This window comes from Pantherophis guttatus, chromosome 6, assembly GCF_059756535.1.
Source record: "Pantherophis guttatus breed Tessera chromosome 6, ASM5975653v1, whole genome shotgun sequence".
NCBI lineage: Eukaryota > Metazoa > Chordata > Lepidosauria > Squamata > Colubridae > Pantherophis > Pantherophis guttatus.
Window position 1 is genome coordinate 6868084 of NC_142068.1, and position 21567 is coordinate 6889650.

General features: G+C 43.9%; 1 protein-coding gene and 1 long non-coding RNA gene across 2 annotated transcripts in view; one reads left to right on the forward strand and one right to left on the reverse strand.

Annotated features, from left to right (window-relative positions):
* LOC117660148 (cytochrome P450 2J5-like) overlaps window positions 1–21567 on the reverse strand; it is a 26388-nt gene continuing 4821 nt past the window's right edge. The window contains exons 2-9 of the mRNA XM_087872420.1: window positions 13461–13623; window positions 9452–9601; window positions 9109–9269; window positions 7474–7650; window positions 5066–5207; window positions 3000–3187; window positions 2691–2832; window positions 1–447 (exon numbers count right to left, since the gene is read on the reverse strand). Of these exons, the coding sequence (XP_087728546.1) occupies window positions 263–447; window positions 2691–2832; window positions 3000–3187; window positions 5066–5207; window positions 7474–7650; window positions 9109–9269; window positions 9452–9601; window positions 13461–13623 (1308 nt within the window). The 3' untranslated portion in view covers window positions 1–262. The remainder of the gene's footprint in view (window positions 448–2690; window positions 2833–2999; window positions 3188–5065; window positions 5208–7473; window positions 7651–9108; window positions 9270–9451; window positions 9602–13460; window positions 13624–21567) is intronic.
* Window positions 21144–21567, forward strand: part of LOC148113000 (uncharacterized) — a 17832-nt gene continuing 17408 nt past the window's right edge. The window contains exon 1 of the long non-coding RNA XR_015728558.1: window positions 21144–21261. This is a non-coding gene — a long non-coding RNA (uncharacterized LOC148113000). The remainder of the gene's footprint in view (window positions 21262–21567) is intronic.

Sequence of the window (21567 nt, forward strand, 5' to 3'; positions counted from 1 at the left end):
TAAAAGAAAATATGTTTTATTGGCACCCAAAAGGAAACAAAGATAAAGCATGATAACCTTAGTTTTTTTCACACACATCCTCCCAGTCTTTGGTTGACTTGTTAGGTATGTTGCATGAACCCAGCAATAGGTTGAAAAAGTTTCAGTATTGAGTAAATAGAAGCAAAACACAATATTAAGTGAATTGGTATATGTATGAAACATTTATCATACTGAACAGCTCTTCTGTATTTAGTGTTATGCTTTTTTGTGGTGTTTAGGTTTAAGCCTTTGTGGGAATAGCACACAGTTTATAAGGCTGTGGATGCATTGACACTTTTACAATAGGTTCTTCATTGAGTTCTTTCACTCCTTCAGGCAACTGGAAGCTGAAGGCCTTCAACAGGCTGGTCAGAAAGATGAAGATCTCAATTCTTGCCAGTTGCTCTCCCACACATACACGCTGACCTGTAGGTGAGACAAAGTATAAAGGGAATAATGACCACTTCTCCAAAATATACCCCATCAGCAAGGAAACATGAGAGAAGATTTGTAACGGATGAAACACATTTCCCTGTTGAATCTTGGTATCTTCTAGTATTGCTTATTATTTAGCATGTTATTATTTAGTCATAGGAATAGCTTTTGGGGATAGTGCTTTGAATCTGTTGGTGTGCTAAGCCATTGATCAAACTGCTTTGTTAAATCAGTTCATGAGCCATGATGACACAGTGGTTAGAATTCAATATTGTAGGCTAACTCAGCTCACTGCCAGCAGTTCGATTCTGACCTGCTCATGGCTGTCTCAGCTTTCCATCCTTCTGAGGTCGCTAAATTGAGGACACAGATTGTTGGGGGCAATATGCTGATTCTGTAAACCACTCATAGAAGGCTATAAAAGCATCATGAAGAAGTATATACTGTATTTTTCGGACTGTAAGACACACCTTTTTCCCAGTGGATGGAAATGTCTCTGCATCTTATAGACTGAATATGGCCCTGTTTTTAGCTTCCCAAAACATGGGGGGTGTTTTGGGAGGCCAAAAGCAGGGCCATATTCGAACGTCCTGTTTTTGACGAAAATGGGACACATGAAGAGTTTACAAGGCCTGCAGAGTGTTCCTGCAGGCTAGGGAGGGCAATACTGCATTTTAACCATTGCCCCACCATGGTTCAAGCTTTAGCTGAACTAAGCCACCTAAATTCTTTTTATTATAAGATGGATGGCATACTGTATTAATTACTTGTCTTACTATGACCTTGATGATGTATGCAAGATACTGCTTTTAATGATTGTTTTATAAAGATATGTATTTCCAAAATATGTATCAATATTTCTTTTTGAAATACATTTATTTTTCCCTGTTGAAGCATTTTGCCTTATTTTGATGGATCAAAAAGTTATTCAGTAATCTACCGGTCCCAAAGTCTCAGTTATCTGTAACACCAAAAAGCAATATTGAAACAGTTTACTCAGTCCCAAAATCATTTCTCAGGATGCCCAATATTTATAGTTATTTATAGTCCTCAACAGGTCAGTTTACTTCTAAGTTCTCCAAAAAGTTTTTTCTTCTTCTTCTTTCACCTCTTAAGCAATTATAAGACAATGTTTATAATCCTAGGTGATCCATCAGATTTCACCATGTCTTCTTAACTCACATAGTCAACTCTTCAATTTCAGTGATAATTCCTGGTATTTGTATCCACTCTACTTAGAAATCTTCAAAAAGTCTCACAATTTGTTCCCCATCAGTCGTGAACCAAATAAGTATAAAATAATATGCAAAAAGGCAGTCTTCCAGATGTTGTTTGTCTCCACTCTCTTTTCTGCCTTATCAGTCCTCAGATTATTCCAATGTTATTCCCAGCCTTGTAAAAATATAATATATATATTCTTTCACCAGTTGATTGTTGTTCCAATTTTCTTCAATTTCTTCCAATAATCAACCAAATATTCCCAGCATTTCAAAATGCCTTTTCAAAATATTACCAATAAAATATTTGAATCCAGTCTTTCTGTATTTTAAAACTTCATATTCTCCCCTTAGGTTTCACTTTCGCTAATCTTTCTCTAAGTATTTATTCGCCACTTTCTCACTGCTTTAGAGAGTCTTTGTTTTGGAATTTCTTTTCTTTGGAATTAGATCTCTAGTATAGAACTTGAAAATCACCCAGTTCCAGGCCACTGTTCACAAACTGCTCCAGCACATTTCCTTCTTCGGTTGTCCCAGCTTCTTGGTGGCCATAATGGGCACCTCTCCACTTCGTTGTTGGATGGGAGGGCACCTCGGATCAAGCAGAAGAGCCGCCGCTCTCCATGATCTGCAAGGGCCCCCCTCCTTTCTTTGTCATCCCTTCTGGGTGAGTTTAGTGCCTTAGGGCCCTCCAACGATGAGGATTCGGCCTAGGTTCACAGAGCCCCGTTACCCACGACCGTCCCGCAGCAATGCCAAACTGGAATTCCTAATCTTGTAGCTATCTTACAAAGCTCTACTGATTACAATCTAAATATAAAATCTAAATGTAATTAATATTTCTTTGTAGTTTAAACTTGGTAGCCCAAGAGGAATTTCAGACTCTCGTGGTTTTCAAACTAGAAGGAATTTAGATTCCTTGATTTTCTATTCAGTCCATGATGAATTCAGCACAACTCAATGATGGGGGTAGTGGGAATCTATAAGTGATAAACTGCTTTGGGTTCATATACGTACCCATTCCGAAGGGCAGAAACTCTTCTCTCTCTATGAACTTCCCATCCTTATCTAAAAAGTGATTTGGGTTGAATTCTTCAGGTGTCTCCCATTGTTCAGGATCAAAGAGAACAGAACGCAGGTCTGGGAAAATAATGGTCCCCTGCAAACAAAGAGATGATTAAACAGAGCAGTTTCATAAGGGAAAAAGGCAGAAAAGTTCAAACAATATTGATGAAACATTTGGTTTTAGTTTGCCTTTATGGACCCATATTTCTTCATTTCCAAAAACAGTTTCTGAGAGCAGTGGCTGTTCTTAGCATTTCTTACTTTTGGAATGTGGTAATCCTTCATCTTTACATCTTTTGTAGTTTGTCTGGGAAGCCCAGTTATCAAGATATATTTTAGACGCTGCATTTCATGAATCACAGCATTGGTGTAGGGCAGCTTCTTCCGATCCTGATAGGAAATTGACTGTGAGATGTCAAACACATCTTTAATCTCCTTCTGGACTTTCTCTAGAAAAAAAATGGAAATAGAAGCTTAATTTCCTTCATTTGTTTCCAAATTTTAATCCTTAGAGGCCTATTGCCACCAATGTTCTTCAGAGTATGTGATCTTCTCCTTCAATTTATTACTGGCTTCTGAATTCCTTATCTATTGGAATACCAAAGTTCACAACCCCAGCTAGGCCTCCAACCCCAGTTGCCAGCTCATTGACCTTTATGTCACCATTGTCCCTGGCCCACCTTACCAGAGGGCTCCAAATCCATCTCTGGTCTCTGGGTTTTGCACTCCTCCTTCCAATCTCTGACCTCTGATTTGGGACACATACTTCACTTCAAAGGCCCCTGTTGACTTTGGGCAAGTTCTTGCTTCCAGTCCCTGCCAGTGTGTCATCCTTCTGGGCTGGCTTCAGCTCCAGCTCCAAGATAGCTCTTCACTACATCTCTATCAGCCTTCCACCCTCAGGACACACTCTTTGGCATGGCTTCCAGCCATGCAACCCCTTCAGACTGGCACTAGATCACACTCTCTACCTCCCTCTACCTCCCACCAGTCCCTTAGGAGTGCAGTAGCACATGCATTTAGAATGCTGGGTTGAGCTCCTGTCATTTGCTCCAGCTCCTGCTGATGTAGCAATTTGAAAGCATGCAAACATGAATAGATAAATAGTTACCACTTTGGTTGGCTCATTTAGAGGATATGAAAGGCATCCCCAACTGGGCATCCCCCAGACAACAGTGATGGCACTGGTTAATACTTTTAACCTGGAAGCACCTCAGTACTTCCAACATTTTACGACGATGTACCTTGTCCCTTGTCCTGGTCATGTCCCTCAGTGCTTCAGACAATGGTCCTAGGTTGGCTCTCCCTCAGGGCCGGATTTAGATGAAAAGAGGCCCTAGGCTATTCCACTTATGAGGCCCTTTCACCTATAGTGAAAGTGTAATTTTAATTTTGCTAACAATTTGAATGTAGGGAATGTAGGCCCCTCTTGATCTTGAGGCCCTAGGCTGAAGCCTAGTTAGCCTATAGGAAAATCCGGCCCTGCTCTCCCTGTCCACCCCAAATCTTCACTGGTTGACAGGGTGAAAATACAAGTCTCAGCTGCCTCTGGACTCCAGATCAATCCCCTGTCTTTGCCAGGCCATCCCAGTTTGGTCCCTTCAGTCTCTGGACTCCAGTCAAATAGCAGGAAAGGCAGTAGCAGGGCAGGAAGAAGATAAGGTTAAGGGGAAAATTGAGGGCTTCCTTTGGTGCTCCAAGTGTTGAAGAATCTCCCACAATTTTTCCATACCTTCTCTTCATGGCAGGGAGCCTTGTGTCATGCATCTGCTTGCTCCCCCATCTTGATTTATTATGGTTTGGAAATTTAGTTTTGTATATGCAATTTAGTCCAGAAACAAGTAACAAATCTGAAAACCACGGTAGATTTCTATGTTGAACATGTTAGATGTTTCAGATTTGTATTGATTCCAGTTTTTAGTTCCTTGCTCAACATTTTATTGAGAAATCAAAGAAGGCTCTCAAATTCTTTCTGTGTATGTATATATGAACTCGATTGCAGAAAATATGACTTCAGCAACAGAATGGTCAATGCCTGGAATGCAATGCCTGACTCTGTGGTTTCTTCCCCAAACCCCCATAACTTTAACCTTAGACTGTCTACTGTTGACCTCACCCCCTTCCTAAGAGGTCTGTAAGGGGCATGCATAAGAACACCAACATGCCTACCATCCCTATCCTACTGTCCCCAAAAAGGATTTGTATCCTTTTTCTGAATTCATAATCATGTTTATACTTATATCTGTTATCTCACGTGTTTGACTAAATAATAAATAATAATAATGTTATGAGAATGGCACTTGTTCCCATTGCCAGATATGTCTCACCTTGGATGTCAGGATGATTGGTCAAGAGGAGCAGAGCCCACATCAGCGTAGTGAAGGTTGTCATTGTTCCAGCAGCAAAAAAATCAAAAATACACTGAGCCAGGTTTTCTTCATTGTAGGTAGAGTTGGGGTCCTTCTTGCTCTGATGTTTAAAATGGACAATGAAAATTACAACAATTCTAAGATTTTTTCTGAAATCTCAACATCTTTTTTGTAATGTGGTGACCAAAACTGGATGCAGTATTCCAGGTGTGGTCTTATTAAATATTTTTAAAATGGAACTAATACTTCATGTGATTTTGATTCTATGCCTCTGTTTATACAGCCAAGGATTTTATTAGCTTTTTTTGCCTCACACTGCTAACTCATGTTTAAATGATCATCCACTAGGACTCCAAGGTCCCTCATGGTTACTGTTTTCAGCCAGATTTCACCTAATCTGTACTTACTCAGGGGGGAACCCAGATTCGATAAATGATCATATGGTTCACTTAACCACTGCAGTGATTCACTTAACAACTGTAGTAAGAAAGGTCATAAAATGGGGCAGAATTCATTTAACAACTGCCTTGCTTAGCAACAGAAAGTTTGTGCCCAGTTGTGGATGTACATCAAGGACTAGCTGTACTGGATTCTTGTGAGATATCAATAAGCTTTCACCAAACCAGTGCAACATCATGAAGAGCTATGGGACAAATGACACAATGCAGTCCATCTGCCTATTGATGGAGAAGCATCTTGAGAAACAAAACACCATAGATACGGCAGTCACTGAGCTAGAAAAAGCACTTGATCATGTACCACATGACCTATTTCTTTCCCATCCATAAATGGTCCAACCACTCACCATTGCTCTTTATAATTAGTGTGGACACTGTGACCATAAAGCAACCGTGGATGCTGTTATATACTGATGATACCATGATGGAGAGTGAAAGATGAATTGAAGCACTGAACCATCCTTAAACCATTAATTCAAAGGTGGAAAATCTACCTTAATGGTTTAGGAATGGAGGTCAGTATTAAGGAGACTGTATATGGCTCAGTGGCTAAGACACTGAGCTTGTCGATCGAAAGGTCGGCAGTTCAGCGGTTCGAATCCCTAGTGCCGCATAATGGGGTGAGCTCCCATTACTTGTCCCAGCTTCTTCCAACCTAGCAGTTGGAAAGCACGTAAAAATGCAAGTAGAAAAATAGGGACCACCTTTGGTGGGAAGGTAACAGCGTTCTGTGCACCTTTGGCATTTAATCATGCCGGCCACATTACCACGGAGATGTCTTCAGACGGCGCTGGCTCTTCGGCTTTGAAACGGAGATGAGCACCGCCCCCTAGAGTCAGAAACAATAGCACATATGTGCGAGGGGAACCTTTACCTTAAATGTGGTGACCAGACCGATGGTCTACTCAAGACTGATAGTATCAAATTGTAAATAAAGTGATCCACTATAACTTCAAATCAATAAAAGTTGCTCTTTAAAAAATCAAATCTTTTTCTGAAAATGTTGGAGAGGAGGACCTTTAGTCCTTGTTTCAAACTGTTTTACATTTTTACTTATGGTCAAAGTTGTGGAAGGATCTGTCCTTTTCCGATCATTTCAAGATAAGTTTAAGTTTACTTTATTGTCATTGCACCTCGTACAGTGAAATTAAATGCCATCTTCAGTGTACATCATACATAAGAAAACTATAAATAAAAAAAACATCCTTTACATTCTATACAGTTAAATTGAGGACCCCTGATACTGCATTAATATTACATTATACAGTGCAACAAGTGTAATAAGTATGTGTGTATGTATGTATGTATGTATTCGTCTAGGGCAAATAATTTTTTTTAAAAATTATTTATTTTGTCAAGCATGTACAAGATAACAGGGATAAGTATAAGCATGAATAAAAAAGTACCCATTTCATGAATACATGAAATGGGTACGAATAAATGGGGACAGTAGGACAGGGATGGTAGGCACGTTAATGAGCTTATGCACGCCCTTTAAAGACCTCTTAGGAATGGAGTGAGGTCGACAGTAGACAGTCTTATGTTAAAATTTTGGGAGTTTGAGGATGTAACAACAGAATCAGGTAGTGCATTCCAGGTATTGACCACTCTGTTGCTGAAGAGGAAAGAGTGATAGGCATACATGAGAGGATTCAAACAAAAATAATTCTAACTTCCCCTTACAAAGAATTTCTCTTGTTTAAGTTTAAGATTGCAGAGGTACAATATAGCCCCCTATTTAGAAGCAATCTGAATTAAAATGGGCTAAATTCAGAATAGGAATTGAATGAAAAAGAAAAAAAAAATCCAGTGAAGACAATTTCAGTAGCCTTGCTTATAAGCCTGTTTGCTTATAGCAAGGAATATAGTGATTCCATTTTCATGTATTGAACCACAGTAAACCCATACCTTCTCCATCTGTAGAAGGTAGTGATCAATGAAATCTTGAGGCTCATGCAGAGCACTGGATTCCTTGTGTTTTTTTATTTCTTGCTTGGCAAAGGAATGGATTGTCTCTGCAGAAGCCAAGGCCTCCTTGTGAGGGCCTGGGAGGTAGTTCATTAATCTTGGGAACATAATAAACATCTAATAGAAATGGAAAAGGAAAAGTTTATTTATTCCCCACTACAAATAAAGAAGGCTCTCAGAAGCTTACAGTAATAGACAGCACTTAATACCTAAAAAAAACCCACTACAAGCACATTAAAATATGGCAAACCATGTTTTAGTGTCAGACTTCAAAAGTCCTCCAGAAAAGCTGTTCCCAAATTCTTCCAGAAAAGAATTATGTTAGAGGCAGATTGATTTTTATAAAGCTATTATAAAATTCTCTCATTCTCTCCAGGAGCCTTTCTAAATATGGTTAACCATGGCTAACTAAGCCATTCTTCAAAAAATCTGGATTCACATGCCAAGCTAAAAAATGAATTAACTACATGGATTGGATATTCGGTTTGCTAGGTTTTCATAAGAGAATAACAGAGTTGGGAGGGACCTTGGAGGTCTTCTAGTCCAACCCCCCCCCACTTTATCTGAAATGATAAAGACTCTTTATCATTTCAGACAATAGTTGTCCAATCTCTTCTTAAAAACCTCCAGTGATGAAGTACCTGCAATCTCTTAAGGCAAGCCATTCCACTGTTTAATTGTTCTTCCTGTCAGGAAATACCTTCTTAGTTCTAGTTGCTTCTCTCCTTGATTAGTTTCCATCCATTGCTTCTTATCCTGCCTTCAGGGGCTTTGGAGAATAGCTTGACCTCCTCTTCTATGTTGCTGCCCCTTAGATATTGTAACACTGCTATCATGCACCACTACTCCTCGTTTTCACTAGACTAGATATACCCAAGTCCTGCAGCTATTCTTCATATGTTTTAGTTTCCTGCCCCCAATCATATTTGTTGCTCTTCTCTGGACTCTTTCCAGAGTGTCAAGATCTTTTTTATATCATGGCGATATAAAACTGGATGCAATATTCCAAGTGTGGTCTTACCAAGGCCTTGTAAACTGGTACTAACCCTTCACGTGATTTTGATTCTATCCCTCTGTTAATGCAGCAAAAGAAGTTCTGGATGGAAGCCATGAGTTTAAATCAGAATGAAGCAGATGTTGGTTTGGTATTAGGAAAAAACTGTAAAAACTGTTCAATGACGGACTGACCCAGGAAGTGGTCATCTTTTCTAGAACTGTTTAAATATGGAATGGACAGCCAACTGCTGGTGAATATTGAAATGATGGATTCCTTCATTGGCAGAACCACTTTGGTACAGTGGTTAATGCACAAATTAGAAACTGAGTTTTAGTCCCAACTCAAGCACTCAATCAATTGGGTGAAACTGGACCAGTCCCTCTCTCTCAGACCCTGGGAAGTGGGCAATGGCAACCTACTTCCAAAATCTTGACAAGAAAACTTAAAGACTTGTCCAATCCACTGGGAATAATAGTACAAAAGATGATTTCCAAGGCTTCCTCCATGGATTCCATTCATGATTACATGAAAATACTGAGGGAAACAGCTTTGCCTCTTTAATAGAAAAAATGACTCACCAAATGAAAAAAGCGACCACTGAATTTCACAATATTTTGAAGGGCTTGAATTAATTTCTGGAAGTTTTCATCTTCAGGGGCAAACTGATGCCCAAAACTCAAAGCACATATGACATTAGAAACTGCATTTATTACTGGAATTGAAGGGTCAAAGGGCTGTCCTGCAAATGAAGATATTTCATAATGAATTATTAAAGAACAGGACTACTACAGGATGAAAAAAAAATTGGGAACTCTTATCAATTTTTTCAAAAATGTAAAAAAAAAATTCATATCAAATACACATTTCTTGTTCAAAATACACAGAATGAAAAAATGTGAGCCATTACCCTAAATTACATACCTTTTGTTTCTCTAAAGATCTCCACCAATGTCTGAGCTGCGTCTTCTATTTGATGCTCAATGCTTTTCTTGCCCAGGCCCAGCTTCCGCAGAGAAGTGATGCCAATGTGTCGCTGCTGTTTCCAGGTGTGGCCATTGGAGAAAATAATTCCTGAGGGCATCAGCAGACAATGATAAATGATTCCTTATAACGCTCATATTTTTTAAAAAAAACCTTATAACATTGTCAGTATTTGGAAAAGAGACCAGAAAGACAGCAGAATGGTTTGGGTATCTGGATCCGAGAGCAAAGCTGCAGCCAATAATCGTTAGCACATCTCCTGGCTGGACTTTGCTATGAGCAGCTCGCAGAACCTGTAGGTTGCGCTCACTGTAACAGGCTTTATATGCAATTAAAGCTCTCATTTTTTCCTCGATGGCTGGTGTCAACTCCTCCGAATGGGCTTCAAACCAATCTGCTGTCTTTCTGATCTCTTTACCAAATACTGACAAGGCGGTGTTATAAACAGCATTCTTGAAATATTCCCATCGTTCAGATACATTTACTTCAGCCTGGCCTGGGAGAGTTTCCTTGAGTGCTTGTGCAAATTCCTCCACTTTGCCCTGACTGTGCGTCTTGTTGATGTCAATTCGTGGTCTTCCCATATTCTTTGAGTGATGCAATATCTTTATTTGCAGTTTTATTCTGCTGCACACCAAGGAGTGGTCTGTATTGCAAGCAGCACCCTGATAGCTGCGTGTGCTTGTAATATTGGGGTAGTTGGAGCGCCTGGTAAGAATCAAGTCAAGCTGGTGCCAATGCTTCGATCTTGGATGTCTCCAAGAGACTCTGTGTTGAGGCTTTGTTTTAAAGTATGTATTGCTAATGCAAAAACCATATTAGCAGCAAAACTCCAGCAGGCATTGGCCATTTTCATTCATTATTTCATTCATAGGGCCTAGCTATCTCCGAGACCGCCTGCTGCTACCGATGTCCTCCCATCAACCCATGCGCTCCCACAGAGAGGGCCTCCTCAGGGTGCCATCAGCCAAACAATGTAGGCTGGTGGCCCCCAGGGTGAGGGCCTTCTCTGTGGGGGCTCCCACCCTCTGGAATCAGTTGCCCCTGGAGATAAGAAGAATCCAGGACCTCAATGCCTTCCGTCGTTCCCTGAAAACCTATCTTTTTCAACAAGCCGGGTTGGCTTAAGAAGAAATTTTAAAAAAATTTAAATTCTTTTAATTAGTCTGTGATTCTTAACTTTCGGGCCAAAATTTATATATATTTTTAAATGTTTTAATATTTGTATTCTATGTTTTTTATCTTGGCTGTACACCGCCCTGAGTCCTCAGGGAGAAGGGCGGTATATAAATTGGAAATTAAATTAAATTAAATTAAATCTTCCTGACACCGAACTGACCTAAACAAGTGGGCCAAGGTTTGAGATCAGAGTTTTCCTTCACCTACATGAGTTGCCTTCCGAGGCTGATGGACACCATCTAACTATTCCCCCCCCCCCCCGTACACAGCTAACAAGACTTCCCACTTACACTCAATCAAACAGCCACTCTCCCCTCCTCCTAGAAACAAGCAGATTCATTCATGAGGTGAACTGGAGCACTTTCCTCCCTGCAGTCACTTGATTCACTCTCTCAAACAGACACTCCCCTTTCCCCTAAAACAAGCAGATTTACCCATGAGGAGAGCAGTATTGACAGCAGTATTTCAGTATTTGAGGGGTTGCCACAAAGAAGAGGGGGTCAATTTATTTTCCAAAGCACAAGAGGGCAGGACAGGAAAGAATGGATGGAAACTAATCAAGGAGAGAAGCAACTTGGAATTGAGGAGAAACTTCCTAACAGTGGGAACAATTAACAAGTGGAACAGAAGTTGCCTTCAGAAGTTGTGGGTGCTTCAACACTGGAGGTTTTTAAGAAAAGACTGGACAGCCACTTATCTGAAAGTGAGCAGAGGGCTGAACTAGAAGAACAAATGCCAAACTAGAAGAACAAATGCTCTGTCTTATACATTGGCAAAAATAAATAAATAAATAAATCAGAACACCAAATACAAGCTGGGCGGATACGACTTCATAGACAACCCTCACTCTGTCAAGGACCTTGGAGTACTCATGTCAAATGATCTAAACACCAGAGCTCACTGTAATAGCATTGCCAAAAAATCATTAAGAGTTGTCACCTTAATCTTGCGAAGCTTCTTCTCCGATAATATTGTACTGCAAACTAGGACATACAAAACCTTTGCTAGACCAGTTCTCAAATACAACTTGTCTGCTTGGAATCCGCACTGTATATTGGATATTAATACAATTGAGAAAGTCCAGAGGTATTTCATAAGAAGAGTACGCCATTCATCTACTTACAACAGAATACCTTATGCCACCAGGCTTGAAATTTTCGGCTTGGACAACCTAGGACAATGCCACCTACAGTCTGACCTAAGCGTAGTACACAAAATTATCTTCTAAAATGTCCTACCTGTCAATGACTACTTCAGCTTCAATCACAATAATACACAAGCACACAATAAATACAAACTCAAGGTAAACCACTCCAAACTCGATTGCAGAAAATACGACTTCAGCAACACAATGGTCAATGCCTGGAATGCACTACCTGACTCTGTTGTTATATCCCCACCCCCCATAATTTTAACCTTAGACTGTCTACTGTTGACCTCACCCCATTCCTCAGAGCTCTGTAAGGGATGTGCATAAGTGCACCAGGGTGCCTAGCATCCCTGTCCTACTGTCCCCTTTTATTTGTACACATTTCCTATGTTCATATTTATGTTTATACTTATACCTGTTATCTTGTACATGTTTCTCTAAATAAATAAATAAATATCCCTTCCAGCTCTGTTATGATTCTGATTCTGATGTTATATGCTTAGAGCAACTCTTTCCCCAGGCAAGTTTTCCACCTTGCATTTATCAGAAAACAAAAATAGTTGATGCATCTGGGTGGTCATGGATGATGGAGAGTGCTGTTACTTTCTCATTCTGTCTGAGGTTTAGGAGCTCCAATCCAAGGTAAAGGTAAAGGTTCCCCTTGCACATATGTGCTAGTTGTTCCCAATTCTAGAGGGTGGTGCTCATCTCTGTTTCAAAGCCGAAGAGCCAGCACTGTCCGAAGACATCTCTGTGGTCATGTGGCCAGCATGACTAAATGCCAAAGGCACATGGAACACTGTTACCTTCCCACCAAAGGTGGTCCCTATTTTTCTACTTGCATTTTTTACGCACTTTCGAATTGCTAGGTTGGCAGAAGCTGGGACAAGTAACGGGAGCTCCCCCCGTTATACGGCACTAGGGATTCAAACCACTGAACTGCCAACCTTTCAATTGACAAGGTCAGCGTCTTAGCCACTGAGCCACTGTGATCCTCAATCCAAGGTATTTAAGTGTTTAAATTGTTTTCTTGATTTCAGGTAAAATAATTAAACTGCTGATTTTATTCCAATTTTGGACATTTTATTAGCTTAGAACAGATCTCAACTAAATCTAATTCTTATACATAGAAAGTACTGAAAGCTGATGGTTCTGTATGTGGGTAGTCAGTATGAAATTATTGCCTTTAGGTGGGTTGACCATATAGAGAGAATTGATAAAAATCCAAGCTGGAGAAAGTGGCAAAATTTGAAGGAAGAGGCAATTTTTTTTAAAAAAAGGCAAAATATGAAACAAAGGAAAGGATTGAAGAGGCAAGGGAAGATTGAGAAAGTTTTTGTTGAATGGGGATGATGAGAACCTGAAAAAGCAGGTAGATATTTAGTGAAAAAGAAGTCATGTCTAAGTCAATGTATGAATGTAATCGACAAGATAAAATGCAATTGAGACATATAATAATTTGGTGAAAACTGGATTATAGCTATATTTCTTTTGCGTACCTCATTACTTTAAATTATTTTGTTAACTATACCTTGCCTATTCCCTCCATGTTATGCATATTATACAAATTGTAACAGTGTGATGGTTTTTCATATACAATTCCTTATTATTTGCATTTACCCCTTTCTTTCCCTAAAGCAGTGAAGAAAGCATCATCTGATCGACCAGAGAATTCTTCTGGGAAGCTGGTCATTGTTTCTTTCACAGTTTTGAATCCAGACAGCACTACTACAAAGCGATGTCCAAGCCACATGGAGTATATATTTCCATATTGTTTTGCAGGCTGCCAAGTGAATCAAAGTTGAGAAATGTTACAATCAAATAAAACAGATTATTTATAGTTAATATGCCACTTACAGGCTTTCCTAAATCCTCAATTCTAAGAATTTTTATTTTTATTTATTTATTTTTTTATATTTACTTACTTACTTATTTATTTTTATTTATTTATTTATTTATTTTGTCAAGCATATATAAGATAACAGGTAAAACTATAAACATAATTTGAACACATGAAAAGAGTAAAAGTAAAAAGAAATATTAGGACAGGGACGGTAGGCATACTGGTACACTTATGCACGTCCCTTACAGACCTCTTAGGAATGGGGTGAGGTCAACAGTAGACCGTTTAAGGTTAAAGTTTTGGGGGTTTGGGGAAGAAACCACAGAGTCAGGTAGTGCATTCCAGGCATTGACCACTCTGTTACTGAAGTCATATTTTCTGCAATCGAGTTTGGAACGGTTTACCTTGAGTTTGTATCTATTATGTGCTCGTGTATTGTTGTGGTTGAAGCTGAAGTAGTCATTGACAGATAGGACGTTGTGGAAGATAATTTTATGTACTAGTCTGTGAGTCATATCCTTTGAACGCTACTGTTTGGATGGTTATCAGAGGCTTTCTCAATCTCTTTGCCTTCTTTTTTCAGCCATCAATTCCTCAAATTTCCAACTGCAGTTACATTGACAGAGCTTGGTGGTGCATGAGCCATGATGGTGCAGTGGTTAGAATGCAGTAGAATACCAGAAATTAGGCAGTTCAATTCTGACCGGCTCAAGTTTGACTAAGCTTTCCATCCTTCCGAGTTCGGTAAAATGAGGAACCCAGATTGTTGGAGGCAATATGCTGACTCTGTAAACTGCTTAGAGAGGGCTGCAAAATGATATATAAATCTAAGTGTTATTGCTATTCTAGGGATTATGGACTGCCCTGAAGAATTGTTCGTCATAGCGAGGGGCACTCCGACCATTACACCATCCTGCCACCAACATTGTTTTTGGGATTTCCTGTGCGGCCAGGGGGCAATGACCCACTTGGAGAGGGCCCACCCCTGGTCGTTTCAGAGGCTTCTCCCATCCTCCTTATGTGGATGGGGGTGAGCTAGAGCTAGAGGCATTGTGGACCCTATTGGCCGTGAAATATCTCTGGCCATGTCTTCCGTGCCTCGTATGGTCCATTTGCCTCTGTGAGGCTACTTATCACCTGGAGGTGACCTCTGGACAATATGACAGCTTCCTCCCATGGATTTTTGGCCTCCCGATCCGCCTAAGGTGCAGCTACCGGAGTCTCTTCCTGGCCTGGGGTCCTGTAGATTGGTGGTTGTCATCAATTGCTCTCCTATTGTAGAGGGATATACCCTGGATCTCAAGTCTGTTATGGAGTCGGACGATGACTGCGGTTCTTGGCCCTTCCCAGCTTTTGTGAGAGGCCAGCTGGTGTTGACATCTGGCCATGAAATGGCTTAAGACTCCATCCACTGCTGTGAGAGAGCAGTGGAGTTACTGACTTGGACATGATTGGATATCCCTTTTCCGGATTTTGGAACAACTTGATTGACCCCCTGGCCATGGGTGTCCCGCGATTATTCAGATGTATTCACCAGCGGAGCTTCTTATTCTGTGAGACTCCCCCCTCTCGCAGGTGTGGCCCTCCACTCTATCGAGGGCCTACCTTTATGACGGGCTTTGGCACCCCGAGAGGTGGCATGCTGCAAAAAGGGGATTGAGGGGTTTTCTGGAGAAATTGTTAGACAGATTTTTAAGGGGTTTTAAGGGGCGGGAGGGTTGTATGGGTTTGGGGATTAACCCACGGGGGAGGGATCTGGCTCAGCTGTCAGTCAGGCCATGGAGGGTGCGGTTTCCGGGGGTAAGGGGGGCATTAGTGTTCATTCTTCCGAGGGCTTTACCATCACTACGCTGAGTGGGAGGGGCAGATATGGCAGGAGCAGGGGACCATATCATGTGGTGGGGGCGCGCACTTGCTACCTTCGAGCGGTGGCACGCACCAGTCCCCATAGCCCTTCTCGTTCCCTAGGCTGTTCAGACTCTCAGGGCCCGAGCCTTCAGCTGTTGTTGTGCAATGCCAGATCTGTGGTAAATAAAGCCCCCCTCATCTGTGATCTTATTCAGGAGGGGGGAGCGGACCTGGCAGGCATTACGGAGACCTGGTTGGGCCAGGAGGGGGGAGTTCCCCTCATAGACATGTGCCCACCAGGCTTCCGCGCATTCCACCAGTCGAGAGCTCAGGGCAGGGGTGGGGGGGGGGTGGCGTTTATCATAAAGGAAGGTCTTGATCCGAGGGAGACCACTGTTCCACAGATAGCCAGATGTGAGTCCCTTCTTGTGAAGTGGGGCCATGGAGTGCAGATGGGTTTGTTGACCACGTACCTGGCTCCCTGCCATGTGGCAACGACCCTGCCTGAGCTGCTTAATGTCATAGCCAAGAGACAAACTGTGCATGTCCAAGATGGTGGAGTCTGCCTGAGCCGCAGTTTGTGGATGGGGGCTTTTGCCCCAAGGGTCCCTTTGGGGGTCGTTTTGGCAATTTCTGACCCCTGGTTCGGCTGGGGGAGTTCCCCACCGCCTGTTTGAGGGGGTTGTCCCCCTGGGAGATCGTGGCTGGATGGGACAGCGATGGCGGTGCCGGAGAGATCCGCTGCGGGTGCACCAGCTGGGCGGCGGCGGCATTCCTCTCTGCTGGAGCCATTTGGAGGTCGAAGCGGTGATGGTCCGCTGAGGTCGTCTGCGGTCCGGGCATGGCCCCAGGCTCAGAGGTTTTCCTGGACTCTCTGGTGACCTTGGGGACACTGCCAGAATTCCTCCTTTGGCAGCGGCAGTGGAAGCGGCGTCAGCGGTGGCTGCGGCTGCAATGGCGGCCACCTGGCGATGGCAGGGAGGAGAGCATCGGCTGTCAACCCTGCTGAGGTGGTCGATGGGGTCAACGTGGCAAAGTGGAACACTGACCGTCCAGGCTTGGCGAGGATTGGCGTGAGGGCTGCCCTGTCGATGGGTTAGTTCCTCACGGTCACTGGGAGGCCTCCGTTGGATTTTGGGGGCTGGGGGTGGGAGTTTTCTCCCCCCTATTTTTCCATCGTTCCCCTGACATCATGCCTATCTCGGACTGGCTGCCATTTACGGACTCACTGGCACTGAAGTTTGGCTCATATCCATCTGAGCCCCCCCTCTTGCCATTAAGGGGACTGTAAATTGTGTTGGGAGGTTATGGGAGCCGGTGTATTTCTTCCATCCCACCAGCAGAGGGGACTGACTATCCTACCAACCACTGTGAGAGGGTGGTTTTGGCTTTTGTGCCCCTCGGGCTGAGTCGATATGGTATTACCTGCATTTCACCAGCAAAGGGAATTGACTATCAGACGAACCATCATGAGAGGGTGGTTGTGGACTATTAGACCAACCACTGTGAGAGGGTGGTCATGGACTTTAACCCCTTGTGCTGTGTTTGATATTGTAGTGGTTCACTACTTCCATCTCACCAGTAGAGGGGATTGACCATCAGACCAATCACTGTGAGAGGGTGGTTGGATTGTATCCCCCTTGAACTGTGTCGTCTTGGCAAGAGATCCTACCCACTGTGGTGAGGGGACAATGGACTTTGGACCTTGGACTTTGGATGCCCCCATCTTATTTGTCCTCCCTGGACCTCTTATTCTCCATCTGGACCCTTGGGACATGGTCACTTATCCTCCTGTGGCAAGATGTATTTGGCAGCTGAGCTTCTTGTTCTGTGAGACTCCCCCCTCTCGCAGGATTGGCCCTCCACTCTATCGAGGGCCTACCTCGATGACGGGTTTTGGAACCCCAAGAGGTGGCATGCAGCGAAGAGGGGGCTGAGCGGTTTTTTAAAATTGTCATTTGCCAATTTTTAAGGGGTTTTGGGAGGGGGGAGGGTTGTTTGGCAAAGGATAGGGAGGGTGATTTGTTAGGGGGAGTGCCAGGCCCGGCACAGGGCCGCGTTAGGGGAGGTGCGGAGTGGGGATCTGAGGGGGTGGGTGTTGCGAGGGAAGAGGGCGATGTCATCAGTACTGTGGGTGGGAGGGGCAGGTATGACGGGAGCAGGGAGCCATATCATGTTGTGGGGGCACGTACCCGCTGCCTCCAAGCGGTAACATGCTCCAGCACCCAATGCTCTTCTCGTTCCCTGGGTTGTCCAGAGCCTCAGAGCCTGGGTCTTAGGCTGATGTTGTGCAACGCCAGGTCCGTGATTAATAAAGACCCCCTCATTTGTGAGTTGATTCAGGAGGGGGGAGCGGACCTGGCGGGTATTACAGAGACCTGGTTGGGCCAGGAGGGGGGGGTCCCCCTCGTAGAAATGTGCCCACTGGGTTTCTGCGCATTTCATCAGCCGAGGGCCCAGGGTGGGGTGGGGGGGGGTGGCGGTTATTGTAAAAAAAGGTCTTGATCCTAGAGAGGCCGCTGTACCTCAAATAGCTGGCTGTGAGTCTCTCCTGCTGAAGTGGGGCCATGGGAGGCAGATGGGCCTACTGGTTGTGTATCTGGCTCAATGCTGCGTGGCAGCGACCCTGCCTGAGCTCCTCAACGTTATAGCCGGGGTGGCGGTTGATACCCCCAGGCTTTTAGTCATGGGGGATTTTAATCTGCCTTCCATCGGTGAAGCGTCTGAGGTGGCTCGGGAGTTCATGGCTTCCATGATGGCCATGGACCTGACCCAATTAATTCAGGGCCCCACTCACATAGGAGGAAACATGCTGGACTTGGTTTTTGTCTCTGATCAGTGGTTGAATGGCCTAGATACAGGGGATATAGTCATTGAACCCTTGTCATGGTCAGACTATTCCCTCCTTAGACTTGACTTTCTAACTGTTACACCCCACCTCAGGGAGGCGGAACTGAACAGGTGGTTCCGCCCCAGGCGCCTGATGGAGCCTGATAGGTTCCGAATGGAGCTTGGGCCATTTCCTGAGACTCTGGCTCACGACTCAACGGAAGACCTGGTGGCCGCCTGGGATAGGGCGGCCGCTGGTGCTTTAGATCGGGTCATGCCTTTGTGGCCTCTGACCCGGCACCGAATCTGCCCAGCTCCTTGGTTCTTCGAGGAGCTGAGGGGGATGAAATGCCAGAAAAGACATCTAGAGAGTAGTTGGAGGGCCAGTCGCTGCAAATCTGACCGTACACTAGTGAGGTCTTATATCAAGACCTACTTAGTGGCGATAAAGGCGGCGAAGTGTAATTACTTTTCCGCTCTTATCGCGTTGGCAGATAATCGCGCAGCTGCCTTGTTTAGGGTGACCCGCTCCCTTCTCCATCTGGGAGTGCGGGAAGACCCCTTGCAAGGACGTGCTGAGGATTTTGCGCATTATCTGCATGATAAAGTCACTCAAATTTGGGAAGGCTTGGACTCTGACTGGGTAGGTACAGGTGGGTTGTCCGAGGTGTGTCTTGAGACTGTTACCTGGGATGAGTTTGACCCTGTGACCCCTGAGGACGTGGACAGGATGCTTGGGAGGTTGAACGCAACCACATGTTTATTGAACCCGTGTCCCTCCTGGTTGGTGCTGGCTACCTGGGAGGTTACACGAGGCTGGCTCCAGAGGATTATAAACGCTTCCTTGAGTGAGGGTTTCTTGCCTCCCACCTTGAAAGAGGCGGTGGTGAGGCCCCTCCTCAAGAAGCCCTCTCTGGACCCAGCTGTTTTGGCAAACTATCATCCAGTTTCCAACCTTTGCTTCTTGGCAAAGGTTGTTGAGAGTGTGGTTGCACAATAGCTCCCACAGTACCTGGATGAAACCGTCTATCTAAATCTGTTCCAGTCCGGCTTCAGGCCCGGATACAGCACAGAAACGGCATTGGTCGTGCTGGTAGATGATCTCCGGGTGCCGTCGGCCAAACAATGTCGACTGGCGGCCCCCAGGGGGAGAGCCTTCTCTGTGGGGGCACCTACTATCTGGAACGAGCTCCCCCCCGAGATACGGAGGATTCCGGACCTGCGTACCTTCCGTCGCACGCTGAAGACATTCCTATTCCAGCAAGCCGGCCTGACCTAAACTTCTCCTCTTTTAAATGGGAATTTTAAATTTGGTTTTAAATTATTGGGGTTTTAAATATGGTTCAGCCAAATTTATCTAACTTGTTTTATTTCTATTTTAAATTTTGTATTTATATGTTTTATTTCATGGCTGTTCACCGCCCTGAGTCCTTCGGGAGTAGGGCGGTATACAAATTTAATAATAATAAAAAAAAAATCTCTGGAGGGCTCAGGACAGAGGTTGTTCCTCTGTTCTGGTCCTATTAGACCTCTCAGCGGCTTTTGATACCATCGACCATGGTATCATGCTGCGCCGGTTGGAAGGGTTGGGAGTGGGAGGCACTGTCTTATGGTGGTTCTCCTCCTATCTCTCTGACCGGTTGCAGTCTGTGTTGGCTGGAGGGCAGAGGTCGACCTCAAGGCACTTGGTTTGTGGGATGCCACAAGGGTTGGTCCTCTTGCCTCTCCTGTTCAACATTTATGTGAAGCCGCTGGGTGGCTTTGGGGTGGAGTTCCATCAGTACACTGATGATACTCAGCTGTACATCTCCACCCCAGGCCACCCCAACGATGCCCTTGAAGTGATGTCCCGGTGCCTGGAGGCCATGCGGGCCTGGATGGGGAGAAACAGGCTCCGACTCAACCCTTCCAAGACCTAGTGGCTGTGGCTTCCGGCGTCCCGATATAGCCAGCTGGTGTCATCACTGGTTATTGGGGGCGAATCATTGGCCCCCACAGAAAGGACTTGCAACTTGGGCGTCCTCTTGTATACATGGCTGTCTTTAGAAGAGCATATGACGGCCGTGGCCAGGGGGGCTTTTTATCAGGTCCGCCTGATACGCCAGTTGCGTCTCTTTCTAGATCGGGACTCCCTACGCATGGTCACTCAAGCACTCGTCACTTCCCGTCTGGACTACTGCAATGCTCTCTACATGGGGCTCCCCTTGGGGTGCACCCGGAGGCTCCAGTTGGTCCAGAATGCAGCTGCACGGGGGATTATGGGAGCGACAGGGCACTCCCATGTGACACCTCTCCTGCGCTAGCTGCACTGGCTTCCTGTGGTCATCAGGGTGCGCTTCAAGGTGTTGGTGACCACCTTTAAAACGCTCCATGGCTTAGGGCCAGGGTATTTACGAGACCGTCTTCTGCCGCCAATAGCCTCCTACCGGTCAGTACGCTCCCACAGAGAGGGACTCCTCAGGGTGCCGTCGGCCAGACAATGTCGGCTGGCGACCCCCAGGGGGAGAGCCTTCTCTGTGGCGGCACCTGCCCTCTGGAACGACCTGCCCCCAGAGATACGCACGATACCAGACCTCTGGACTTTTCATAAGGCCCTGAAAACACATCTTTTTCACCTAGCCGGGCTGGCTTGATCCCATCCCTTCAATATTAATTTGTAATTGGTTTTAACCCGGGTTGTTTTAATTGGATAGCCAAATTATTTAATGTTTTTAAAATGCTTTTAATTTTTATATGTTATGTTTTACCATGGCTGTTCACCACCCTGAGTCCTTTTGGAGAAGGGCAGTATACAAATTAAATAAAATAAATAAATAAAATAAATAAATAAAATAAATCTGATGGATTGTAATCTGAATTAAAATTGGCCACAAGAGCAGTACTATCCATATAAATTATTGGGTGAGTAAGTTGTTAAAACAATTGATTCACTTTCTTTTTTTCAGTTCTATTTTTATTTTATTCAAAAGAAAAGTTAAAATACAAAGCTCAAAAAAAAAAAGGAAAACTACAAAACAAACAAGACATTTTAAAAAGTGCATTACAAAAAGAAAAAACAACTCACACACATAGACATATTATTCCCCCCTAGTTGTATACTGATTAATTCTTTTTTTTTTATTTTTTTTATTGAGTTTTAAACAGAGATATAAAGACAATACAAGAAATACAAAGACATTACAAAGACAAACGAGTTCCCACCACCAA